This window comes from Cygnus olor, chromosome 17, assembly GCF_009769625.2.
Source record: "Cygnus olor isolate bCygOlo1 chromosome 17, bCygOlo1.pri.v2, whole genome shotgun sequence".
Lineage (NCBI taxonomy): Eukaryota > Metazoa > Chordata > Aves > Anseriformes > Anatidae > Cygnus > Cygnus olor.
The window spans coordinates 4,709,034-4,730,615 of record NC_049185.1 but is presented as its reverse complement, the minus strand read 5'-3'; the positions used below and the strand labels follow the sequence as shown (position 1 = coordinate 4,730,615).

Sequence of the window (21,582 nt, the reverse complement as noted above, 5' to 3'; positions counted from 1 at the left end):
ACATAACGTTTTATCAGGGTACACAGCCTTGTGTGAAAGATAAATTAACAAAACAGAGCCTTTTGAGGACAGTTTGCAGTCTAAAAACTTAGGACAATGGTGTTGAAGAAACTTCAAAGTCAATCATGCAGTATTTTTCTATCTAGCAAGGCATATTCACATATTTTCTCTTATGCAAAATCTTTAGTTTAATTTCCCCAGATAATTGTCCTCCACCATTCATTTCAGGAGTTAATGTTGAATCAGATGGAGCAACTGTCTTTGTAACATAGCAATTAAGCAATGTAATGTTGTAGCTATGACATTTTCCACCAAAAGTGACTTTTTTTTTTTTTTTAATACAGCTGAAGCTAAGATGAACCTCAGTAACACTATTCAGAACCAAATTTCAAATATCAGGCTTTAGAAAGCTACCTAACTTGTGCATAGCAGTAGTTGCAACTCTTCAGGCCAGCCCTCCAAAAGCAGAATCTCAAAAATCAATGGTAGTAGAACGTCAATCAGTTCAGTTGTCCACATATTTCAGCCAAAAGGAAGATAGTTTTCTGGGGGAAGGATTTTATACAGTCTGTAATAATGAAACAGTTTCCTACTATGAGGCCTCTGCTATTCAGATAGCAACAATGCATTTAGTATGCTGAGCACTTTCAAAATCTATACAAAGACGAGCATTAGAATACAGAAAGTCTGACTCCTTCAGAGCAATGCATTTCAAGAGGCAGCCTTACTGCAGCAAATCCCAAAGGAGTTTCATTGCAAAACTCTGCAGTCATCAGGCTGGAAACGTTCCAGGTGTTTAATCACAGGCAGCAGGGTGAGAACAGAGAGAGAGAGAAGAAAAATCTCAGTGATAAGCAGCACTAGGAAGGATGTGGTGACTGAGGGAGAGAAACAGGAAAAGGGGAGGAGGAGAGGAAAGGGAGAAAAACATCTCACACCACTGATGAACAGAAGCACAAACATCAAGAAAACACATAAAACAAGGCCAGCATCAATTCCACAAAGTTATTCTTCAGTTCTCATATTCCTCCGCCTTAAACTAGAAGATACTCAGAGAACAGCTAACTGTGTGCATCTCAAGCAAAATTCAGGCTACAATGGGCATTATCATACAGTCAAGTGGTACTACCCACCAGTTACATCTTCATGTAGTTACCAAACTGTGTTTCTTCAAGGAGAGTGGGGGAGGAAGGAAATCTTGTCAGGGACAGCACAAAATGAAGAAAAAAAGACTGCTACAGAAGAAAACAAATAGGACCGTGTGTGAGTGTGTGTGTGTGTCTTTTTCTCTTTTTTAAAGAGGCTTAGCTATGAGACTGAAATTATCTGCATTAATGAAGCAGTGTTCAAGCTGCAGTCTTATTTCAAAAATACAGGTATTTTTAAGGAACAGCGGTAAAAGGTGAATTAGTAATGCCCTTTGAGTTCTGATAAAGCCCCTCAATGAACACTGATACATACTAACAGTGAGTCAAACAAAAAAATGTTGAGAGTTGACTTAACAGTGGGAAAGGGAAAAAATGAGTCACAAGTTACACCCAAGTTAAACAAAAGAAATCTACTAGCCATTTTAAACTGTGTACCCTAAAGTCAAAAATATTAGTATGTAAAAATGTCTAATGCCTTCATTAATGTAGCAAATGCTATGGTTTACAATTCCACATTCGGGTGTTCTGCATTCATTAAAAATAAGACAAATTCAGCTCCTGTTAATATCACACAATAAAGCTTACAGGTAATAGAAGAAAGGGGAAAACTACAAAGTAATTTAGTGACAGCAAGGAAAATGTGCAGATGTGTTTCTTCAACTTAATCTGAGAACTTCAGCTCTCAACCCACTTTAATCCTAAAAGTATTATTTTTTTTAAATAAATGTTGAAATAACTAAAAGGGTCCCAAAGTAATACCTGTTTCTATTAAATAAGGAGTAAATTATAAGAGCAGAAAAGATATTTACCAGCAAGAATTAGAATAACTGTTATACAAAATATCTCCTGGGTGTTCTTGACTTTGTGTCAGCCCATCACTTGCTAATTAGCACCAAGACATTATTGTGATTACACCAGGATAACAGGATGAATAATTCATAATACCTGTACCCAGCGATCTGGCACCATTAGCAGATCTTAATTCCTAACCCCAGGAGTCAGTATACATCTTATGGCAGAATTAACAACACATATATACGTATTATATATTTTGTGAATATTTTAAGCAATTGTTTTAAACACAACTAGTACTGGGATACTAAACTAAGCTAAAAATTTCATCCACTCTTAGATTTGTTAAAAATGGCATTTCATAGCACTACGATTGTGTCAGATCCCTCAAATCTTGAGTTTTGCTTCCCCAGTAAGATGGCAATAGACAGTTTACTGTAAACTCCAAAATTCTTGCATGTCTTCTGAAGAAAAGACAGTGCAATAGAAGCTTATAGCACATAACAGATTATTGAAGATGTGATTCTAGCTCTACTTACACTACACTAGGGTTTATCTACACAAAACTTCATCAAAAAAGCTCCTTTAGAATAGTTGTTCATTCTAATCACAAGGTGAACTGTTACCTTTTTCTCAAAGAAATACTCTGGGACAAATGTACCATAAATTTCCAAGCATAGGAAAGTTCTCTTAGTATGGACTGACAGCATTCACCATCAGAGCTGGTGAACTAGACATCAATGATACAATTACTCAAGGAAAAGATTCTGGTCTAAATCTATCATTTCAAAGCCCAAAGAAAAGAGCAAGAATAAATAAATTAGTCTGAAATTCAGAATCTGTCACTTATCTATATTAAAAGTCATTAAAAATTAATTTATCAATCCACCATATTTCCTCTTTTTTTTTTTTTATCTCCCTTTGGATGAGGAGAATTTGACTTGAAATAAGTTTATCTCATTTTTATAGCTCACTTAAATCAATTTTCCTTTACCTTGTCAGATTTACAATAATAATGTAACAATTTGGGTGGAAAAATCTTTTACAAGTTGAGATTAAAATTATCATTTTTTTTAATTTAGTTTTGTGGAATATTCAGTTTGGTTTGTTTTGTTTTTAATTAAATACTGAAATCAATGAAAGTCCATGCAGGACAAGCAAACCACCTAATAGATGATTTGAAGGATGAGAAAATATTTAACGGAAAGAACTATTCCCACTGCTAGGATTTTAACTTTCCTCTTTAGTGAAATGATGCTCAGCTGTCAAAAGAGAAGAAAGAAAACCTTCAAGATGAAATTTAGATGAGCAGTTTATGGAACCTGCACATTTTTTTCTTAGCAATATAAAACATTAAGTCAAAATAGACTTCTACTGTGGCAGGTGGCAATACTAAAAGTGTATCAAGAAATCTTATAATTTGCTGACAAAGTGAAATGCTTCCCCCATATTTTCCAAATCAGCCTTGCCATGACTTACTAGAAATTCCACTCCAGTGGCTTGTAAGAACTTGCAAATGAGGTATTTTCAAACTTGGAATACCATTTACTTTTTCTACTAAACAATTTTAAACACCTGTACTTAATGATTTTCATTGCAACATTGTATACTTTACAGTGTACAAAAATGAACATTTTTAACACAGAAGTGCAGGGACAATCCCAAAGCAAGTCTCAGCTGTGAAAAGCAGGGGAATGAATCAGCAACAGCACGAAAGCGTTCTCATGTATTAAGAACACTGTACTCTGTCGACGCCAATGACGGCAAACATCTCAACTCCCCGATGCTTCTGTTTGCATGACGTTGCATGCATGACATTTTACAGCCCAAAGAGGCTTAACAGGACCTGTTTCAGAAGAGGCAAATAGCAGCCCTTAAAAAGCTTGAGGTGACAAGTGAGGAAGAACTATTCCTGCCCTTTAAGGACATGCTGGAATTTCAGCAGAAACACACTGACCCATCATGGTGGCCAGCCAGCAAACATTTGGAGTGAGCTGTGCCATTTCATGCCAAACACGGGCTTTGGCCTTCGGCTCCCATCTCCGGATTTGGGCCACTGGGACAGCGATGGGGATCATTGCTCCAGGATAGCTCTGGTTGCCACAGAGGCAGGAAGCTGCTACAGATGGTCCCCAGTTGTCCTGGATTGTCTGCATGGCACACAGACCTCCGCAACACACCCCAAATATTCATTTATTCAGGGTCAAGTTTCAAAGTTCTAGCACCCTTAACTCTCAGGTTTTCCTGGGTATCTCACTGAAGTAGCTAGGATTGTATTTAAATAAAAAATAAGCACCTGGGCTTTGTTTTTTCAGTGATTTAAACCCAAGTAAACATGAGATAAACATCAGTTTTTAATTACAGAAAGAGAATACTCTCTGTTTGACTCAGAGGGGACACCAGTTGGTTGATTACTACGTTACTACAGACATCCACTAGTCTCTGCCCTCTGCAAGAGTCAGATGTTCAAAAAAAAATTCTCATTGATTTCTACAGTGACAAAATATTTGCTGATTAACAGAACCTTACTTCAAAATATTAGAAAAATAATACTGTGTTGTCTTCCACCCAAGAACAGAGTGATCTACTGCAGCAGCTGGTTGACACTAATCACTAAAGGCAATCCCTTTCAATAGCCTTAGAGAGCAAATATTTAACAAATTGCCTTCTTCTTGGCCTTTGTTATGCTAGGGCGGAACCACAAATACATCTATATGCTTTTAGTTTATAACTCAAGTCCTGAAATCAATTCCAATTTCACTCCAAATGATGGCGTAATGGCAAGACAGAGCTTACATTGCAATGCACTTCTGCATAAATTGATTTTGATCTCATTCTACTGACAGTATTAAGAATTAGTTCAGATCTTGATTCTCTGCATCAAAATCTGTTGTAAATTGTCCATCAATTTAAGGACCGTTCAAGGTCTCAAGGAACTATAAGATATATGTGTATGTATATACTTTATTTTCTACTTTCACTTACTATTATTTAATAGATATATATAAATAACAGATTTTAGAGTATTTTATTATAATAATTATGTAGTAAAACTTCATTGTCAATCCTTTAGTTTATCAATGACATTTTAAAAAATGTATATATAATTATAGCTTATACCATTATATTTTTAATGTGCAATATTAAAATAATATACAGTATATTTCTCTGTTGGGAACTCATTCACTTACTTTCCGTCTACCGAGTCTCCCAGAGTAGATACTGGGCAAAATTTGCATTACATATGCATTTTAAAATACGCTTGTGTTCAAGGATGTGCAAAGATAAATTTCCATGGGGTATTAAATTAGCATGTGGTATGGAACATAGTTTCTAGAATTTTAAACGTAGATTCTAAAAACTCATTCTAAAATGATAAACGAAAGGCTGTTCATTTCAGCTCTAGAACAATCTTTGCTAAAAGCAAAAATATAAAATGTTTTTTAAACTTTATTTTTTAGGATACTAAATGAATGGTCCAAAATAGATTGGTTATCCTGTAAGTAGCATAACAGATTTAAGGCCAAAGTCTACTAAGTGTGTTAATTCAACCCTCAAACTGTGTAAGGTAAAATTATCAAAAGACGATCAAAGATGAGAAAAAAAGAACAGCTCATTCTGTGTTTTTGTTGATCCCATTGCTACGTAATTGTTAATGGAAATATTTTTCTTAAATGGTATTGTGTTCTTCTGTTTTTTCCTTCAAAAACAGTAATAGCAAGATAGTATTTTTTTTCATTTATACTTATCTAGCTAGTGGAAGATGGCTATTACAGTACTTATGATCTAGAAGGCTGCATATTCTAAATCAGCTTATAGTCTTGAACAGGACACATTTCTTTTTACTTGTGTTTGACACTTCATTACTGAAACAAGATACAGAGCTACATTACAAAAGAACTTCTACATGTTTTCCATAGCAATGTATGCTTTCATGGAAACCTCGTCTTGAATTTATCATAGTCTCACCTTAAGCATTTTCATCTCACCTGCTTTCAAAAACGTTTGTCTGAAATAGATTTTCTGAAGGTATTTTACAATATTCCAGTACTTAAATCTTGCACTTTCACATGTAGAAGATACACCTCCTTAAATTCAAAGCTCTCTTGCCTTCTGCAATACTTCCAGGAATATTTTACTTTTATCTGTCATCTTCATACTCCTTATACACAAGCATAAAAATGAGTCTGAATAATTATACCTATAGATCATTTTCTTACAGACATGACAATAACCATAACCAATATGGAAGACCAGTTCATATAGGACCAGTCTGGGAAAGCAATTCTATCAACTAAGTACTTGATCGCTTTTGGGGCACGCAGGTAAAGGTAGCCAGAAGCCTGGCTTACTTGATTTCTGAAAGATTATGTGATTTCTGACACAAACTAAAAAATCTACCTTGGCCTGACCTCAGTGTTTAGAATACATCTTTGTTTATCTCATAATTTATTAAAACTCAGAAGCTAAACTGCCCTAAGTTCAGCTAAACTGAACTTCAAGTACTTTGGGCTTCTTCAGAACAAGTTCTAAACACCCTGTATTGATTATACATATAAATTAACCTCACACACTGATTCAGATGCCACTGATTTCAATGAGCTTCTTCAATAAGCCTAAAAATGTATCCAACAAGTTGTTTTACTGAAGAGCATTCCTGCCATGGACTTCAGTTAATTTCTCTTGAGCAGCTGTTAAATTAGTTCAAATATATAGCATGGATAGGATCAAAAAACAAGAACACGTTAAGTTCTTGTTCTTTCTTTTTTTTTTTAAAGTTTTTTGTCTAAACTTTTATCTTTTTTCTCTGTCCTTAAACTCAAACAGATTTGCTGAAGAATTTCAGACCAGCCCCATGATGACAGAGAATATTTGATAATGTATATTGACATTAGTTTTCACCCTTCTGACTTTTGCTATTATTCTCAAGTCATTTTCATGTATGACTTAAAATACGACTGGTCATTTCATTTCCCTCCACCTGAAGTGTACTGCCATAAAGTCTTTTCTAGGTAATTGTATAGCAGCCTATTGCAGCTGCTGAAAGCAGCACATGGAGTAGGTCAGTAAGTACTCCTATGCTCCTTTGGAAATACATTTGGCTCTAAAATTCAGTCCTTCCCAGCCTAGGCATTTGGGTCACAAGTAGTGGTATTAAGGATGGCAAACAATAAACAAAAGTTATATACAACGGAAAAAGCAACACGAATCGCTTTCAAAACCATAGCCAAAGAAGTAGCCAACCATAGCCAACCAAAACCAAAGAAGTTGCTAGAAAAACATGATTACTTACCAGAGTAACTGTGGTTCTTTGATGCATGTTAACCATAATGATCTCAATCTCACTTTTTTTTCTTAAAGCTTCTTTTTGCTTAAAAAGTCAGTCTTCTGCAATGCTATAAATGCTATCGTATAATAAAGCCCTTATTACACACAGTGTAAGAAGTTTAGTTTCCTGTTGTAATGGCACATTTTGTTTTAATGTGGGATTCAAAAAGGAGGGTGGGAGGTGGTGATGGAGAACTCTGCAACAAATGCAACTATATAAAATGTGAACGCATTGAAGCAGAAGATTAGGACACAGACTGAATTTCTGTTCCTATAAAGAACATTCTATTGATGTTTGATTATCCTGTAGCTTTCAAGCTCATACAGAATCATATAAAACGCTGCTTTACCATCAGCAGCTATCAGGTTGCTAAAAATTCAAGGATACCCATATACCTTGCTCATACTACATAAATTAAGATCCTCCGAGTGACTTAATCTTTCAGCAAAGTTTGCCTGTGAAAGGCATGTCAAAGATCAAGCAAGCATTACTCCCATCCAGAACCAGCTATCTGGTAAGCAGGTAAGCATCTTATTATACCTGAAATAAGGCAGTGTAAAGAGATACAGATCCCGGGGATAGGGTGGCATGTTCTGATGTTTTTACTCCTTCCACTCCTGCTTCAGAGAGGAATGCTGTGAACTTCAGCTAAGCATTTTTGGTGAATACCTCTGGTGTCTACAGAGATGGGTGCAGCCTAGGGTTTGATTTTAGAGATTGAAACACAATAGACATGAGTTGGGGGTCACCTAAGACAAATAACCAATTGGAAAATATCTGAATCCCACGGCTCACTGAGGAATATTGCAATAATCAATATGCCCTAGTCATCTGTCTTGTTTTCATCCAGATCATTGCTATGATAAGGATTACAGAAAAGCATACAGTAATTCCATGGCCCAGAAAATTAAAATTGCTGAAATGGTAACAATATGGACTGCATCAGAGCATTTCTTGTTCTTACACTATAGAAAATGGGCCCACTGACTCAGCAAAAAACACTGACAGGAAAATGCCCTTTGTGACACTGGATCATTAACAGACAACTGCAGAACATGGGAGAAGTATCTGCTCTCCTACTGAAAAACTAACATATTGCTATACTGCTGGTGGCAGAAGCAGGTGAAAGAATTTTAACTCAGAAGACTTCCTAAAACTCGTGGTCATTAACTTATGCAGAGCAACCATGACTGTCAACACTTGGTTTATGAATTCTTAACAAAGACAGAAATGGTTTTTATGCCACAGAGCACTCAGTAATAAGACATTTAAGTTTAAAGAACTTCCTTAGCTGAAGAATTCACCTTGCCCTTAGGGAAGCATCCACTGCTATAAAGCTAATATGCAGATCACATATTTAATGAAACCAGTACAACTTTTGTGTCTGTTACCCTGTGCACACTTACCCGAACACACCCAATACTTTCACTCACCTGCCTTTAAGTTCATCACCCTCAACAGAACTTGATCATCACTTCGATCTCTCCCAATATACTGAGATGGCAGCTTGAGTAATCATATGAGTCAGCATGCAGTCCAGCACAAACACATGCCACCCATTTGCAGGAAAACAACCTGCCAGCTGTTCCTCATTAGGAATTTTAACCTTCATGTTTCAGAGGAAGTTAATCTACAAACTTAAGATAATCTTCTGCTCACCAAATTCTCCTTTGCTAGGAGCACTTTGTAGTAAGTTACCTGCATTTGACAGTTCACTGACAAACTCTACACCATTTTGTGAGTTTTATCTCAGGACATTCAATAAGGAAATGCTCACTATTCCTAAGTATTTTTAAAAAAAAAACAAAGTAAGTTTGAGGACTAGATTTAAGTTAGCTACAACAGAGAGACATTCTTTAAAAATAAATACTGTATTGTAACTGGGACTTAAATGTGTAAAGGTGATTTTTGGTTAGTACTTCAGAAAAAAGGTTTAGTGTGGACAGAAGTAAATAATACAAGTCTCTGCACCTGTGTAACAATTACTATTGCTTACTACTTTTTAGCTCCTCAGTAGAATTGCATTACAACTGCTCTACCAAGCAAATTAACTAAAACATAGCTCTGGAAACTTCATTTTTAACACAGGTGAGCAGTATCATTTTAGTTTGCTGTGTTGTGTTTTTTCATTTTAGCATACTGTTGTTTGTTCATTTGTTTTTAGCATATGAGGCAACTTCTCATTACACTTTTGATTAAACATGCTTTGACACATCAATGATATGGTAAGTAACTCAATCTTTACTCTGAACAAAAGACAGGACAGCTTATGTAGAGATAATAACCCCGAAGCAGCATTTTATTTTATTCATTTATTTCCAAAACATTTAATTTAGAAGTCCGGCATCTCAGTCATCCATCTTAACATGGGCTAATAATGACAGTGTTGTCAGAATACACAGACAACTAAACAGCCAGAATTTACAAAAAAATAAATTCATGATTCTTCAAAACAACTGCAAAAGGTTACAAGTATCAAAACTCTTAGGTAGATGCACTCCATTAAAAGAAACTGTGCACATAAGTTAGAGGCAAAAAAAATTGCTACTGAAACCTCACATTTCAAACAGTTTATTGTAAACTGATGAACAGGGCTGTCATTTCACATCAGCTTAACTGCTTTCATTGACTGGAAAAAAAATTGAGGTGGCTAATTGACTTTGCATGCACAAAATGTACTGCTTAACAGAACTGTCAGCTCATTTCAAATGGCAAAAAATTTAACTGGAATCTAATCATCCTCAACCGCTTTCCATTACTCTTCCCCTTATGTTCTAATCAACAGGCAAACTAAAAATGCCTCATTTAATACGCATCTTTCTGCACTGTTTAAGTGCACCTAAGATAAATAGGGCCAATAAACCAATCGATCCATCAATGCCCACGAAGACTCATCTGAAACTGCTTCTTGATAAAGTGGACAGCAGATCTGAACAGCTGTACAATACAGATATGCTTAGCACTAGATATTTAGTGTGACTGTGGCAAGGTAATATTGGTGATGACGGGGATTGTGAAGTGGATGAAAGACAGATCAGAGGAAAGCTTTTTAATTATTGCCCTCTCCTGCTTCTTCATCTTGCTGGTCACTCGTCCACAGAGTGAGGTTATCTCGAAGTAACTGCATGATGAGAGTGGAGTCCTTGTAGGAATCCTCATTTAGTGTGTCCAGCTCTGCTATGGCATCATCAAAGGCTTGTTTGGCTAAAAGGCAGGCTTGCTCAGGGGCATTCTGGATTTCATAGTAGAACACCGAGAAATTGAGTGCCAGCCCAAGCCTAATTGGGTGAGTGGGCTGCATGTGCTCTTTGCTGATTTCAAAGGCCTCTTTATAGGCAGCTTCTGAGGCTTCCACGACACTGTTCTTCTTCTCTCCAGCAGCAACTTCTGCCAAGTAGCGGTAATAATCTCCTTTCATTTTCAGATAAAAGACCTTGCTCTCATACTGGAAGTCATTGCAGTTCTTGATCAAGTACTTATCGAGGAGAGCCAAAACATCATTGCAGACCGTCTCAAGCTCCTTTTCTATCTTCTCCCTATAGGCCTTGACCTTCTCCAGCTTCTTCTCATTTCCATCCGCCATAGTCTTCTGCTCTATGCTGCTGATCACACGCCAGGAAGATCGTCTAGCTCCAACTACATTCTTGTAGGCTACAGACAGCAGGTTTCTGTCCTCATTTGAGAGAGGCTCATTCAGCTCAGTTACCTGAAAACACAGACAAAGATCAAATTTAAAGGGTTTGTCTAAAGAGCATGGAAGCTTGCATCATGTAGTACAAGATTCAAAATTCCTTCTAGACAGGAGACAGTTTGTAACTTTGAAAATTTAAAACTGGTTTTGCAGTCAAGACGTAACGAATACCCCCAACAGTTCTGCTGTAATAGAACTGGTATTTAAAACCCATTACAAAGCATATTCACTGAATGAGAGTGAGTCAGACTGGTGTATAACAGAGAAGCATTTGCAGGAGGGCTCGGTTCTCAGTAAGTCTTTGCTATAATTATGCAGACTACATTATTTAACAATGAATTTAAATGTACCTAGAATACCAGTTTTACGAATCTGGAACACAGCACAGACACTGGAAACTGATGCAGTTCTTGCATTTCTTTTCCCCTGCTGGTTGCTTTCATTCTACAGCAGAGATGGAAGCGCTGAAGTCATTATGATTAAGCTCTGCATAGTACAAATGGAATTAGTGTTTCATACTATCTTTCACTTAGTGAGCAATTATATAATGTAATGCAAAAATTATCTGGATTTCTGTAGACTGATGGGTGCTGACAAATTTCTGGGATAGACATGGAAGAAATTTAATACTGCATTTAGGCCTTTTTCACTCTGATGATTAGGGAAAAATGCCTTTCAAACTTAGTCACTTCAAGTTGTTCAATTTTTGCACATTTAGAAACATGAAATTAAACTGAGGAATTAGATTGAAAAACACAGCTCCACTACTTTAAGAATACTGCTTTAGCTGCATTGAAAGAAGTCACTAGAATTCTAAGGATACATACTTCCATGTGAAAGTAAGCTCGACGCTGATCACACTGCTAAAATCATTAACTACTTTCAAAAAATGTGCATATTTACACGACACATCAGAACATCTGCAAATACTTGTACACTGCAAACAACTGTCACAAATATTTACACTATTTTGAGACCTTTGGTGTAACCAGTGTACCATCCAGCGAACACATCTTTTCTAGTCTAAAGAAATAGTTTATATTATTTATACACCTTCTAGTGGAAGGTATCCCTGCCCATTGCAGGGGGGGTAGAATTAGATGATCTTTAAGGTCCCTTCAAACCCAAACCACTCTATGTTTCTATGATTCTATGAATTATCTGTTTCCGTAAGAGAGCTTACTTTTAAATTTAGTTGTCTCCAAAATGCCTCTTCCCAACAGCTCAAGGGGCCTGAATTCCCACAAGACACTGCTCTGCCTGGCCTAATATAATGACAGATCGTCTACAAAGGGTAAAATGCACAGGAATCAACTCTAATGTAGTTGTCACAAGCTTCTTCATAGCTTCCACTCAACATTCCCCTAGGCACAATCTCCACTATGATCCACCTGTATTACCTTCTCTAGTAAAGATATCAACTCCTCCTAGATGTCAAGGCTCAACTAAGAGATTTTTATTCCCTACAGTCTATTAGAACAGCATTTCCTTTTACAGAAGTAGAATAAAAACCACCACAGATTATCACTTGATTCTTGGTCTTTGATCACTTGGTCTTTCCTGCACTACTGGAGAGCTTCCCTTGAAAGGTCTGCGCTTGAAAGAACTGCAAGTTCTCTGATAATGGCTAATTTAAAGGAATCAATGATGCTTTGTTAAAACTTCAAACACCCTTTAACAATTAAACTTTTTTCCCCACCTGTCTTCATTTACATATCAAGCATTTTTCTAGTACTTTTTAAGTACTGTAAAGATAACATACTATGTTACCCATATGTTGAGTATGAAAAACTATACAAGACAAAAATAACTATGGATGCACAAAACTAACTTGAGTCTTGGTGGTGCAATAGTAAGAGATGTGCCACCTCTTGCCCTTTTAACCCAGACTCCATGTGATAGAAATGAAATCTGAAAGACTTCGACCACAGCTACCCTAATTCTTTATCTGATGCATCATCATCACAATTTTTCACCTCATCCTCCATTTATCACCTGTTTCTTACCCTCAGCTAGGTGCTACTACCTTCATATTCAATCCCTTTCCCTCTGCTTCAGATTAGGGACCCTCCTAAAGGCTAGTGTTTATCTACTAACTCAGTTATCTGAGATATACAGTCACCCTAACCCTTATTTATTTCTTATACCTCCTTAAGGGAATCTTTTAACCCTTTAAAAATAGTTATCTTCTGTGTAGTCAAGACACCAAAATGGTATTTTACAGTTTCTAACAAATACCCTGTGAGCCACTGAAAAAAATGGATTACTAAAATCTGAATTTTTACTATTCCATTCAGCTGGTGTATTTACTTACGGGGATGTAAGTTGTCAATTTTCAAAATTTCATCTCATTTGTCACAAGAGACACAATACAATCTTACAGCAGTACCACTAGCCTTGAAAGAGTATTCCAGATTTTTCTAGTCCATTCTCTCTCTGCAGGTGTTACTCATTTTCAAATGCAGAAAATGCATCACAACACCCACCCTGAAAATGCCAATTCATAAAGCCCACTTGCACAGGAGATGCAACATTTGCAAATAACCTACACCTTAAAGCCCTCCCAGCTTCCCTTCCTTAACCACTACTCAAGTTCAACGCAGGTGTTGATAAACAGCGTATTTGCAGGAATTTCTTATGTTCAAACTCTTAAATTGCACATTAATGGAGGGAGAAACTTGTGAAGTCTAGCATAATCTTTGGTAATCTTGGTTGGTTTTTATTCAACCTTCAGTATTAGAAGTGGGTCTACAGTCATTTTAACTTTCAGAAACTGCATACATGTTAACTTTCAACTGGCCAGCTGAGGTTTAGCTTGCACTAAGAAAGGTTGCTAAAACTCTCTGTAAGCACCCAACTAACAAAACTTAACCTGACATAGCAAGATTAAGAAATAGCAGGGAATACTCAAGATACATTCATGTAGAACAGTTACAAACAAGAAATAAACCATCCCTCACGACTAACTACAAAGCAGTTGTTCATATGTAGAAAAAATGCTAACTACTTAGAATATGAAAGTATCTAAGAGAAAAGATTCTTAATAGACTTTTAATAATTTAAGAGACTATTTCAGATTACCCCTAGACTGTAGGGTTTAATATTCAAGATGGCCATAAACTCACCTTGAAAACATTCCTTAAATAAAAAAGGAAAAAATAACAGAAGCTGATTCAACATGCTTAGGAGATGCTTAATAGCTTTAATATGTATCAAAAGTTACTCAGGGGTCTTGGAGAATCAGCAAAAAACATCAGTTCAAGCCTACGTCTAAACAATTGTGGTTTTTTTGGTAATAAGTACTGTCTTTTTAGAATACATAAAACTAGGGAGAAAAAACGCTAGAAGATTCTGGTCTTCCAACAAAGACTTTCAAAAATGTTTTCTAAACAATTAGTGACAAATTAAGAAACTGACTTAACTAAAGTTTTGGAGAACAGAGCAGAAACTTTCAACAACTACACATCCCGTTGTCAAATATACTGCCTTCCCAAATGCAAGCCAACAGTCAGATGGCAAAGCATCAGTCTTCCACAACAAAACTACTCAACCCTAGCACAAAATACAATTAGCTTCAAAAAAGTCAATACACTGAGGATCACCACTCAAAGTTAACTGAGAAAGGTTTGAAAGCAGATTAGTCTTCCTTTGTTTCTTCAGAATTTCCACACTTCCAGTTAGAAATAAAAATGGACATTCATATTTAATCTGCTTTAAAAGTTTTTGAAGTGAGGTTTTAGCACTTTATCAAAGGAATTAAATACTGTAATACAAAAATGAAGCTTTTAGACAGACAATACTTCTCATTTGTGAGCATCAGCCACAGCTGTAACAGATGCAACATAACATAATCAGAAGACTACACAGAGCACTGCCACAAGTCTCGAAGCACAAAGCAAATTAATTTCTCAGGTAAGGTACAGTTCAGATATCAATACCATACCATTTCTGAGCAGATCGTGTTAACAATCTAAAAACTGATAACCATTTCCAAAGCGAACAGCACCTAACGTAGAGTGCAGGAACGTGGCACAACAGATGAGTAGCTGCTCACTAGTGATTCTTCCCGGGGCAGAAGTTGCCAATGCTCGGAGTGAAACTCATTCCTTTCCAGTGTCACCTTTCAACATGCCTCAGGATGTCAGTGTCATTTCCACCTCACCTCCCTCATTTTTATTTCATTAGTCCTGAGCCATTTCCATCTCATGCCAAAGGTGATTTCTGAAAGAGAAATGGCAAACTATTCCCTATCCTAGTTGAAAATGTTGGTATTCTACATCTACTTAAAAAACACATCTGCCTTCCTCATATAGTGGTTATATTATAAGAAACTAATCTCAAAGAAAATTATTTGACCTTTAGGGATCTATCAACTGTTCTATCAATTTCAGATACATTATGAAATTAAATAAAACCAGACATTTTTGCCTTTACATGTTGGAATGTAAAGAAAAGCTTAGAATGGTGAAGGATTTTTTTTTCCTGTCCTCCATTGTACCTATAACCTTTCCTTAATAGAAAAGATCTTTGGCTCCAGCAATGTAGTTTTACTTTTTAGACCTAGGCTTTCTGTAATGGTTGTTAGAAAAAACAATAGCACTTAATAGAAAAACCTCTGTGTAGCATGACTTCTAAGTAGTAACAACTTAGGTGTTGCCCCATACTTTTCTTACACAAGCACACCTTTCACACCTAAGTTTAAACCAGAACAATTTCTTGCATCGCATAGCTTCAGTGTTTTATACCAAGCACTGGAGGCTCTATAGCTACATTTACTGTATAAAACCACAGTAAGGAAGTCATCTCAAAGCAGGGGAGGATATTGTTTATATTAAAGGCATCTCACTCATCCTACACACTTATTTCATCAACCCAAAACCAGACACTAATATGAAGAAGCTGGTGATACAGTATTAAAAATTTGGAACACCTCAAACTTAAGTCCCTTCACATACATAGATAAAGCCTACAAAGTAAACTAGAACCTCATGCAATTAGGCTTTAGAAGCTCTAGATTATACATAGACTCAATACTTCTCAGGGTGAAATAAATTTATTTCATATGACTGATTTTAAAATTACTTATCTCACCTGAGATCCATCTCCATTTTCAATTGAAGTATAAATGTCTACACCTGCTACATACCTATACTAGAAAAGCAGTATAGATTAATGAACCTTCCAAGCACTACATATGGGAATTAATACTGACTGAAATATTAAGAGTTAATAGAGCATAACTGTTCAACTATTTAGTATTTACAACCAACATTTCAACTGCATTTCTGGAATGATCTAAACCCATAAGGATTCAATGCAGTATTCTCAGTGTCTTAAAGCCTTTGTTCCTACAAGCAAAAACCTTTAATACTCTATGCCAAAAGCTTGTTTTTTTCCTATTATGTTTGGAAGCAAATTTTTACCTACCATGCAGGGTTATTTCAAATAGTTGGAATCCTAAAGCAGTATTTAATGCAATGGGACTGCCACTGCCCTTGGACAAATGCCATTTCGCAGCAGCACATTTACACATGCATGTATTTGCTATTAAAACAATTCTGGCTGAAAAAAAGAGTTAATTAAACCCATTACTTTGTAACAGCTATTTAAGTGAACACTTCACTCTCTACACATTATAAGTACTGGAACCCTTCTAAGGAAAAGAAAATTCAATAGCAATGAAAAATGTATTATTGAGCAGTGATTTCCTTACTTAAGCTACAACTGCTACATCATCTACCTTTTCTACAGAATAGTGAACTGATAGGACTGAAGAATAAGTGTTTCTCCAGCTTTATAGCAACAGCTGAAATGACAGTTTTGTCATACTTCTTCAGTGGCAGTCTCAAAGACAGCGCATATATGCTTTTGTTAAAATAGTTTTTGTCACTTTACGTTTTAGGAGCAACTATAAGGCTGCTGGCTATATTGTGGACTGTAGAAGTGTGGTGATAAGTACCTTGAACCAAAACTAACCACTTTCATTTCTGTTATACTGGAAACACGTTATTTTCATACAGGACCTTTAAAAAAAATCATGTGTTATATGCAGAGATTTTTTTAAATCAAATCAAAATATATTGAACTAAGAATAGATATCCAACTTAGAACACTAATTTCCTGTTGAAAGAAGCTTAACATCACTGGATTGCAAGATTATTTGAATATTCCTCTATTTAGAGAAAAAGTTCTCCAAATACTTATTTACAGTCATTAAAATTGAAGGAAACATTAGCTGTGTGGGAACAGAACCCATATCATATTTGTTTCATAGGTGCTTAAGCTCACGCCTATAAAATCTGCTCAATCTTAAAAGAGCATTCTGGAAACTACCATCTTAAGAGTTAACACCTGTGAAAGCCAAGCAACCAATCGATGCTACATTATTAGCACACCACATTACATGAACAGCTTCATAGGAGGAACTCACCTTTCTAATGCAGCTTTGTTTTTTGTATTTAAGTGTCTATAATGTAATGTACCATAAATGCTTAAGGCTCAGCTCACCTACAAAGCACTAACAAGTTCCCAATTATGGAAGCTCATCATTATACAATTTCTTAAAGAGCAAAAGCAGCATTACAGAAGAGAATACTATGACACAAAATGAATGAAAACTGAACAGTAGTTAAGTCAGTTTAAGAAAACAACTAGACATACACGCTAGTTATTTTTATTTATGCATTTCTGGAAGCGTGGCAAACATTCTTTTTGCTTCACGTGTTCAGAGAGCCATACATACACTATAGTTCAGCAATACTTGGAAAAATGAAAAGCCACTGTCTACACCTAGAAATTGTGTCTTGTAGACCAGCAGCATATTTTAATGACTTTTTGGTTGCATCCTTTAGAAACAGCAATGGAAAACGTTCTTGAGATGAATGAAGCTGTTACAACATTACACATATCAGAAATTCTAGTAGTAGCATTAAATACCATTCATTTTAACGTCTAGTACATCTAATACTGAGATACTCAAGGTTTATTACTGCTTCAGATCTAGATTGATCCTAATATTTATTATGCCACTGTAGGGGAAAGTTACTTGAACATTAACAAAATAAAATACAAGAGCAACAAAATAGATGTCTCTTTCCTGCCCTCATTTAAGGAATGTGACATACATCCCAGTCCCTGAAAAAGAATATTTTTGTCACAAGAATCAATTCATTTAATGTGAACTCGATTTGAAGCTGCTCTTTCAAACCAAAACCCTCTGATGTCTTTAAACAGCACTACTCTCAAGGGAAATCTGAATCCTCTTGGGGCCTTCTAGTGTTCACAAAAAAGAGATTAACAAGACTAAACCTGTTATAAACAGATACAGCAAAGATAATACAAAACGTTTACCAGCATTAACATTACCTGTAACATTCAGATTTATGTTTTATGTTTTTTTTTTTTTTTTCCAAAAAAGAAGGAACTAGACATAATAAGTTTGTTCATTCTCCGATTTTATTGGGTACTAGTACAGACAGGTCAGTACAAGTAATTTTCATTGCTTGGTTTTGAAAGGAACTGAGTTGCAACTGCAGCTTACTGTTTAAACACGTGTCAGTATTCAACTGTGTAAGGAATGCACTGAGAACGTTACCCTACAAATGAGAGGCAAGAAGGCAACGTTAAAGCTTATGAAACCGTGCCCCGAACAGCCTTTATACCCGGATGCAGCCACTATACCATCTCCGAATCGGAGCACTCACGTTTGCGGCCGAGGCCTGTGTTTCATGCCTTTTATCGCCGAAGCGTCTAGAAAAGGAAGGGGCTCCCCTTGCCGGGCGCGGCTCTCCCTGGCACCCCCGCCCAGCGCCCCCAACCGCTGGCGTGGCCCGGACTGCCCTGGAAGGGGAGGCGCACCCCAAGGTCAGACTCGTCTCCCCCTGCCCTGGTCCCCACAAGCCGGGGGTGTGGGGTGGGGTGGGGTGGCGGCAAGGGGGTCCCCATGTGGGGCAGCGCCCCCGAGGCCTCGCCCTGTGCTCCCGCGGCTCGGCGGGAGAACTGCAGAAGAAGGCAGGGGCACGGCCCCACCCCCGGGGCTGGGACCGCAAGGGGGGGGGGCCGCGAGGGAGCGGAGGAAATGAGGGAGGAAGAAAATGGCAGAGGCGGCCCCAGGTGCCGCCCGGGCCCCGACCCCGCCTCGGGGCAGCCCGGCCTCCCTTCCGCACCCTCCCCGCGCACCGCCGGCCCGGCCCAGCCCCACTCACCGACTTCATGGCCGAAGCCATATCGTCGTAGCGCTCCGCCTGCTCGGCCAGGCGGGCTCGCTGCAGCAGCTGCTCTCGGTCCCCCATGGCCGCTTCCGTGGTGGCTGCCGGGCTGGGCACTCTGCACCCCTCAGAAGGAGAGAGACGGGGCGGGGGGGGGGGGGAAGCTGCGAGCCGCGCCTCGAAACGCGCTCCTGGGGGCGAGCGGGGGCGAGAGCGCGGAGGGGACCGAAGCGGAGCCGCCGCCTCACGCCCAGCCGCCCGCTCTCTCTGTCCCTCTCTCTGCGACTGTTGGGCTTCGCCTCAGCCGCGGCGGGTCGGCGCCTCGCGCTCGCCGCGTCCCCTCACAGGCAGCGGCGTGTGAGCTGCCCCGCTCCGCCCGCCTCGGCGCCTCGCGCTGCCGCTGCTGCTGCCGCCGCCTGCGCCTGCGCGCTGGGAAGGCAACGAGGGGGCGGAGCCGAGGGGGACTGCAGGGGAGGGGAGGGGGGCGCCGACTCCCCCGCGTTCTATTTCTAGGTGACGTCACTTGCTATAAATAGCTACCCCGGGGCGCCGGCTAGGGAGGGGCGCTGGGGAGGAGGGCGCATGCGCGCTGCGAGTGCTGCATTTTACTGCTGCAAAGGTGGAGGTGGGCGCTGGGCGCGGGCACTGCGGCGCCGGCGCGGGGTTGCCACCCGCAGCGCGCGCGCGCCGCGGTGGGGAGGGGGGCAGGAGCAGGAGCGAGCGCGCGCCCAGCCCAGCCCAGCGGCGGGAAGGCGGCGGCGCGCGCCGTGAGCGCGCGAGGGCTGGCTGCAGGGAGCGGGCGCGTCCCGCCCTGCTGCTGCGCGGCGGGGCCGGGTGCGGGGTTTTAGCGTGTGTTTGGCCGGTGCCCGCCCCGCTCGGGCCGTGGGCTGCATCGGGCGTGCTGCAGCACTGGCCCTGCCGGGACCCTGCCGGCCGCCCCCGCCGCACAGAGCCCCTGGGCTGCAGCACCCACGCCCGTTTGGGCTCGCTGCTGTCAGCCCCACGGGTGCAGGGGCAGGGGACCGAGCCTGGTCCCGCTACCGCCGCTGCTGCTCTCCGCTTAGCCTCGGTGCTAATGCAGCGGAGTAGCGCCAGGGGCAGCCCTAACTCTGCCCGTGCTTTGGGCAGCTTGAGCCAGTCGAGTGTCACTGTCATTTAAGATAAATGCTGCAGTTGGGTTTTAAAAGGGACCGGAGGAATGTTTCAAAGAAATCCTGTTGCTAATTTTTAAGGAGATTGATAAATATTGATAAAAACAAGTGTTAGCTATATGTAGTAAAGTATGAAGATGAAAGGCACATGTAGGGGATTATAAGCCGATTGCCAGAACAAGGAAACAGCTCCTGCAGTACCATGAAGTACACGGTGGTACATACACAGATGCAAGCTGAATGGTGCCTTTTTCCTAACTTAATTTTATTCTTACTTTTTCTAAGAGAAGGCAGAGACATATAAAACCTTAACTGAATGGATCCCACATATCAACCCAATTCATTATCAGAATGGATACAACACTTTTAATTTGAATGCAAAACATTGAATTTACCAAAGTATAAAGGTCTTTTATCTAAAGAAAGCAGGAGCAGGTTCTTGAAAAGGAATGATTCAAAGTTAAAATACAGATTTTAACATGAAACATGCAAGAATAGTAAGAGATGGGCCAATCTAAAATCCCCTGTTCAGTTCTCCAATTTGGAAACTCTGCAGTTCAGAGTAACTCCTCAGCAGAGATTAGTCAGCCCACAAAGTGTTCCAACAGCTCTGAAAATTTGTAGGGTCTACGAAATCGAGTCTGGTGCAGCAGTTTCAGATTCCCAAGGGAAACATCACAAGTATTTTTAAAACCAGTTATTCACCCACTGAACCAAAGAATGTGCATTAATCCACCAAACATATGTGAATATATCCACACATGCACAAGAACATTCTTTTTTTGAAGTGAAGCATCTGTATAATGGCTATTTCTGAGCCTAAAGCATCTCAAAACCTCTTAATATTGAATCCACAAGGTGATTTGTAACATCATTGCTGTAAAATCGGATACATGTCTAAATCCAACACTTGCAAGGAAACCTGCTAAAATAAGGCAACCTTGTACGTAGCATCCCTAGAGCTTGACCTTAACCTAAAGAAAGTGACGAGATTGCATTTCAGACATACAAGGTCTGGGGGAGAGTACCTATATTCTCCTGTGTGGACAGCGTCTAGTGTTCTGATCTTCAGCTGTAGATCCTGGGAGCCACTGCTGCAAAGGTACAAATGCAAACAAATTAGAGCTCAGGCAAAGAGCTTTAATTCTGCTATTTTATTTCTGCTGCGGTATTTGTAAACTGGGTTACAAAAAAATAAATAGAAATTGAAATGTCAGCAGTCCTTTTACTGGAGTGCTGAATGTAGCGCCGAACACTGCCCAGC

General features: G+C 39.1%; 1 protein-coding gene across 1 annotated transcript; it reads right to left on the bottom strand.

Annotated features, from left to right (window-relative positions):
* Positions 1 to 9,543: 9,543 nt before the first annotated feature.
* Positions 9,544 to 19,667, bottom strand: YWHAH (tyrosine 3-monooxygenase/tryptophan 5-monooxygenase activation protein eta). Its single transcript, XM_040576836.1, has 2 exons — positions 19,165 to 19,667; positions 9,544 to 10,975 (listed from the first exon to the last, which is right to left on the bottom strand). The coding sequence occupies exons 1-2, from the start codon at positions 19,249 to 19,251 to the stop codon at positions 10,319 to 10,321; spliced, it is 744 nt and encodes a 247-aa protein (XP_040432770.1). The 5' UTR covers positions 19,252 to 19,667; the 3' UTR covers positions 9,544 to 10,318.
* Between the last annotated feature and the right edge of the window lie 1,915 nt (positions 19,668 to 21,582).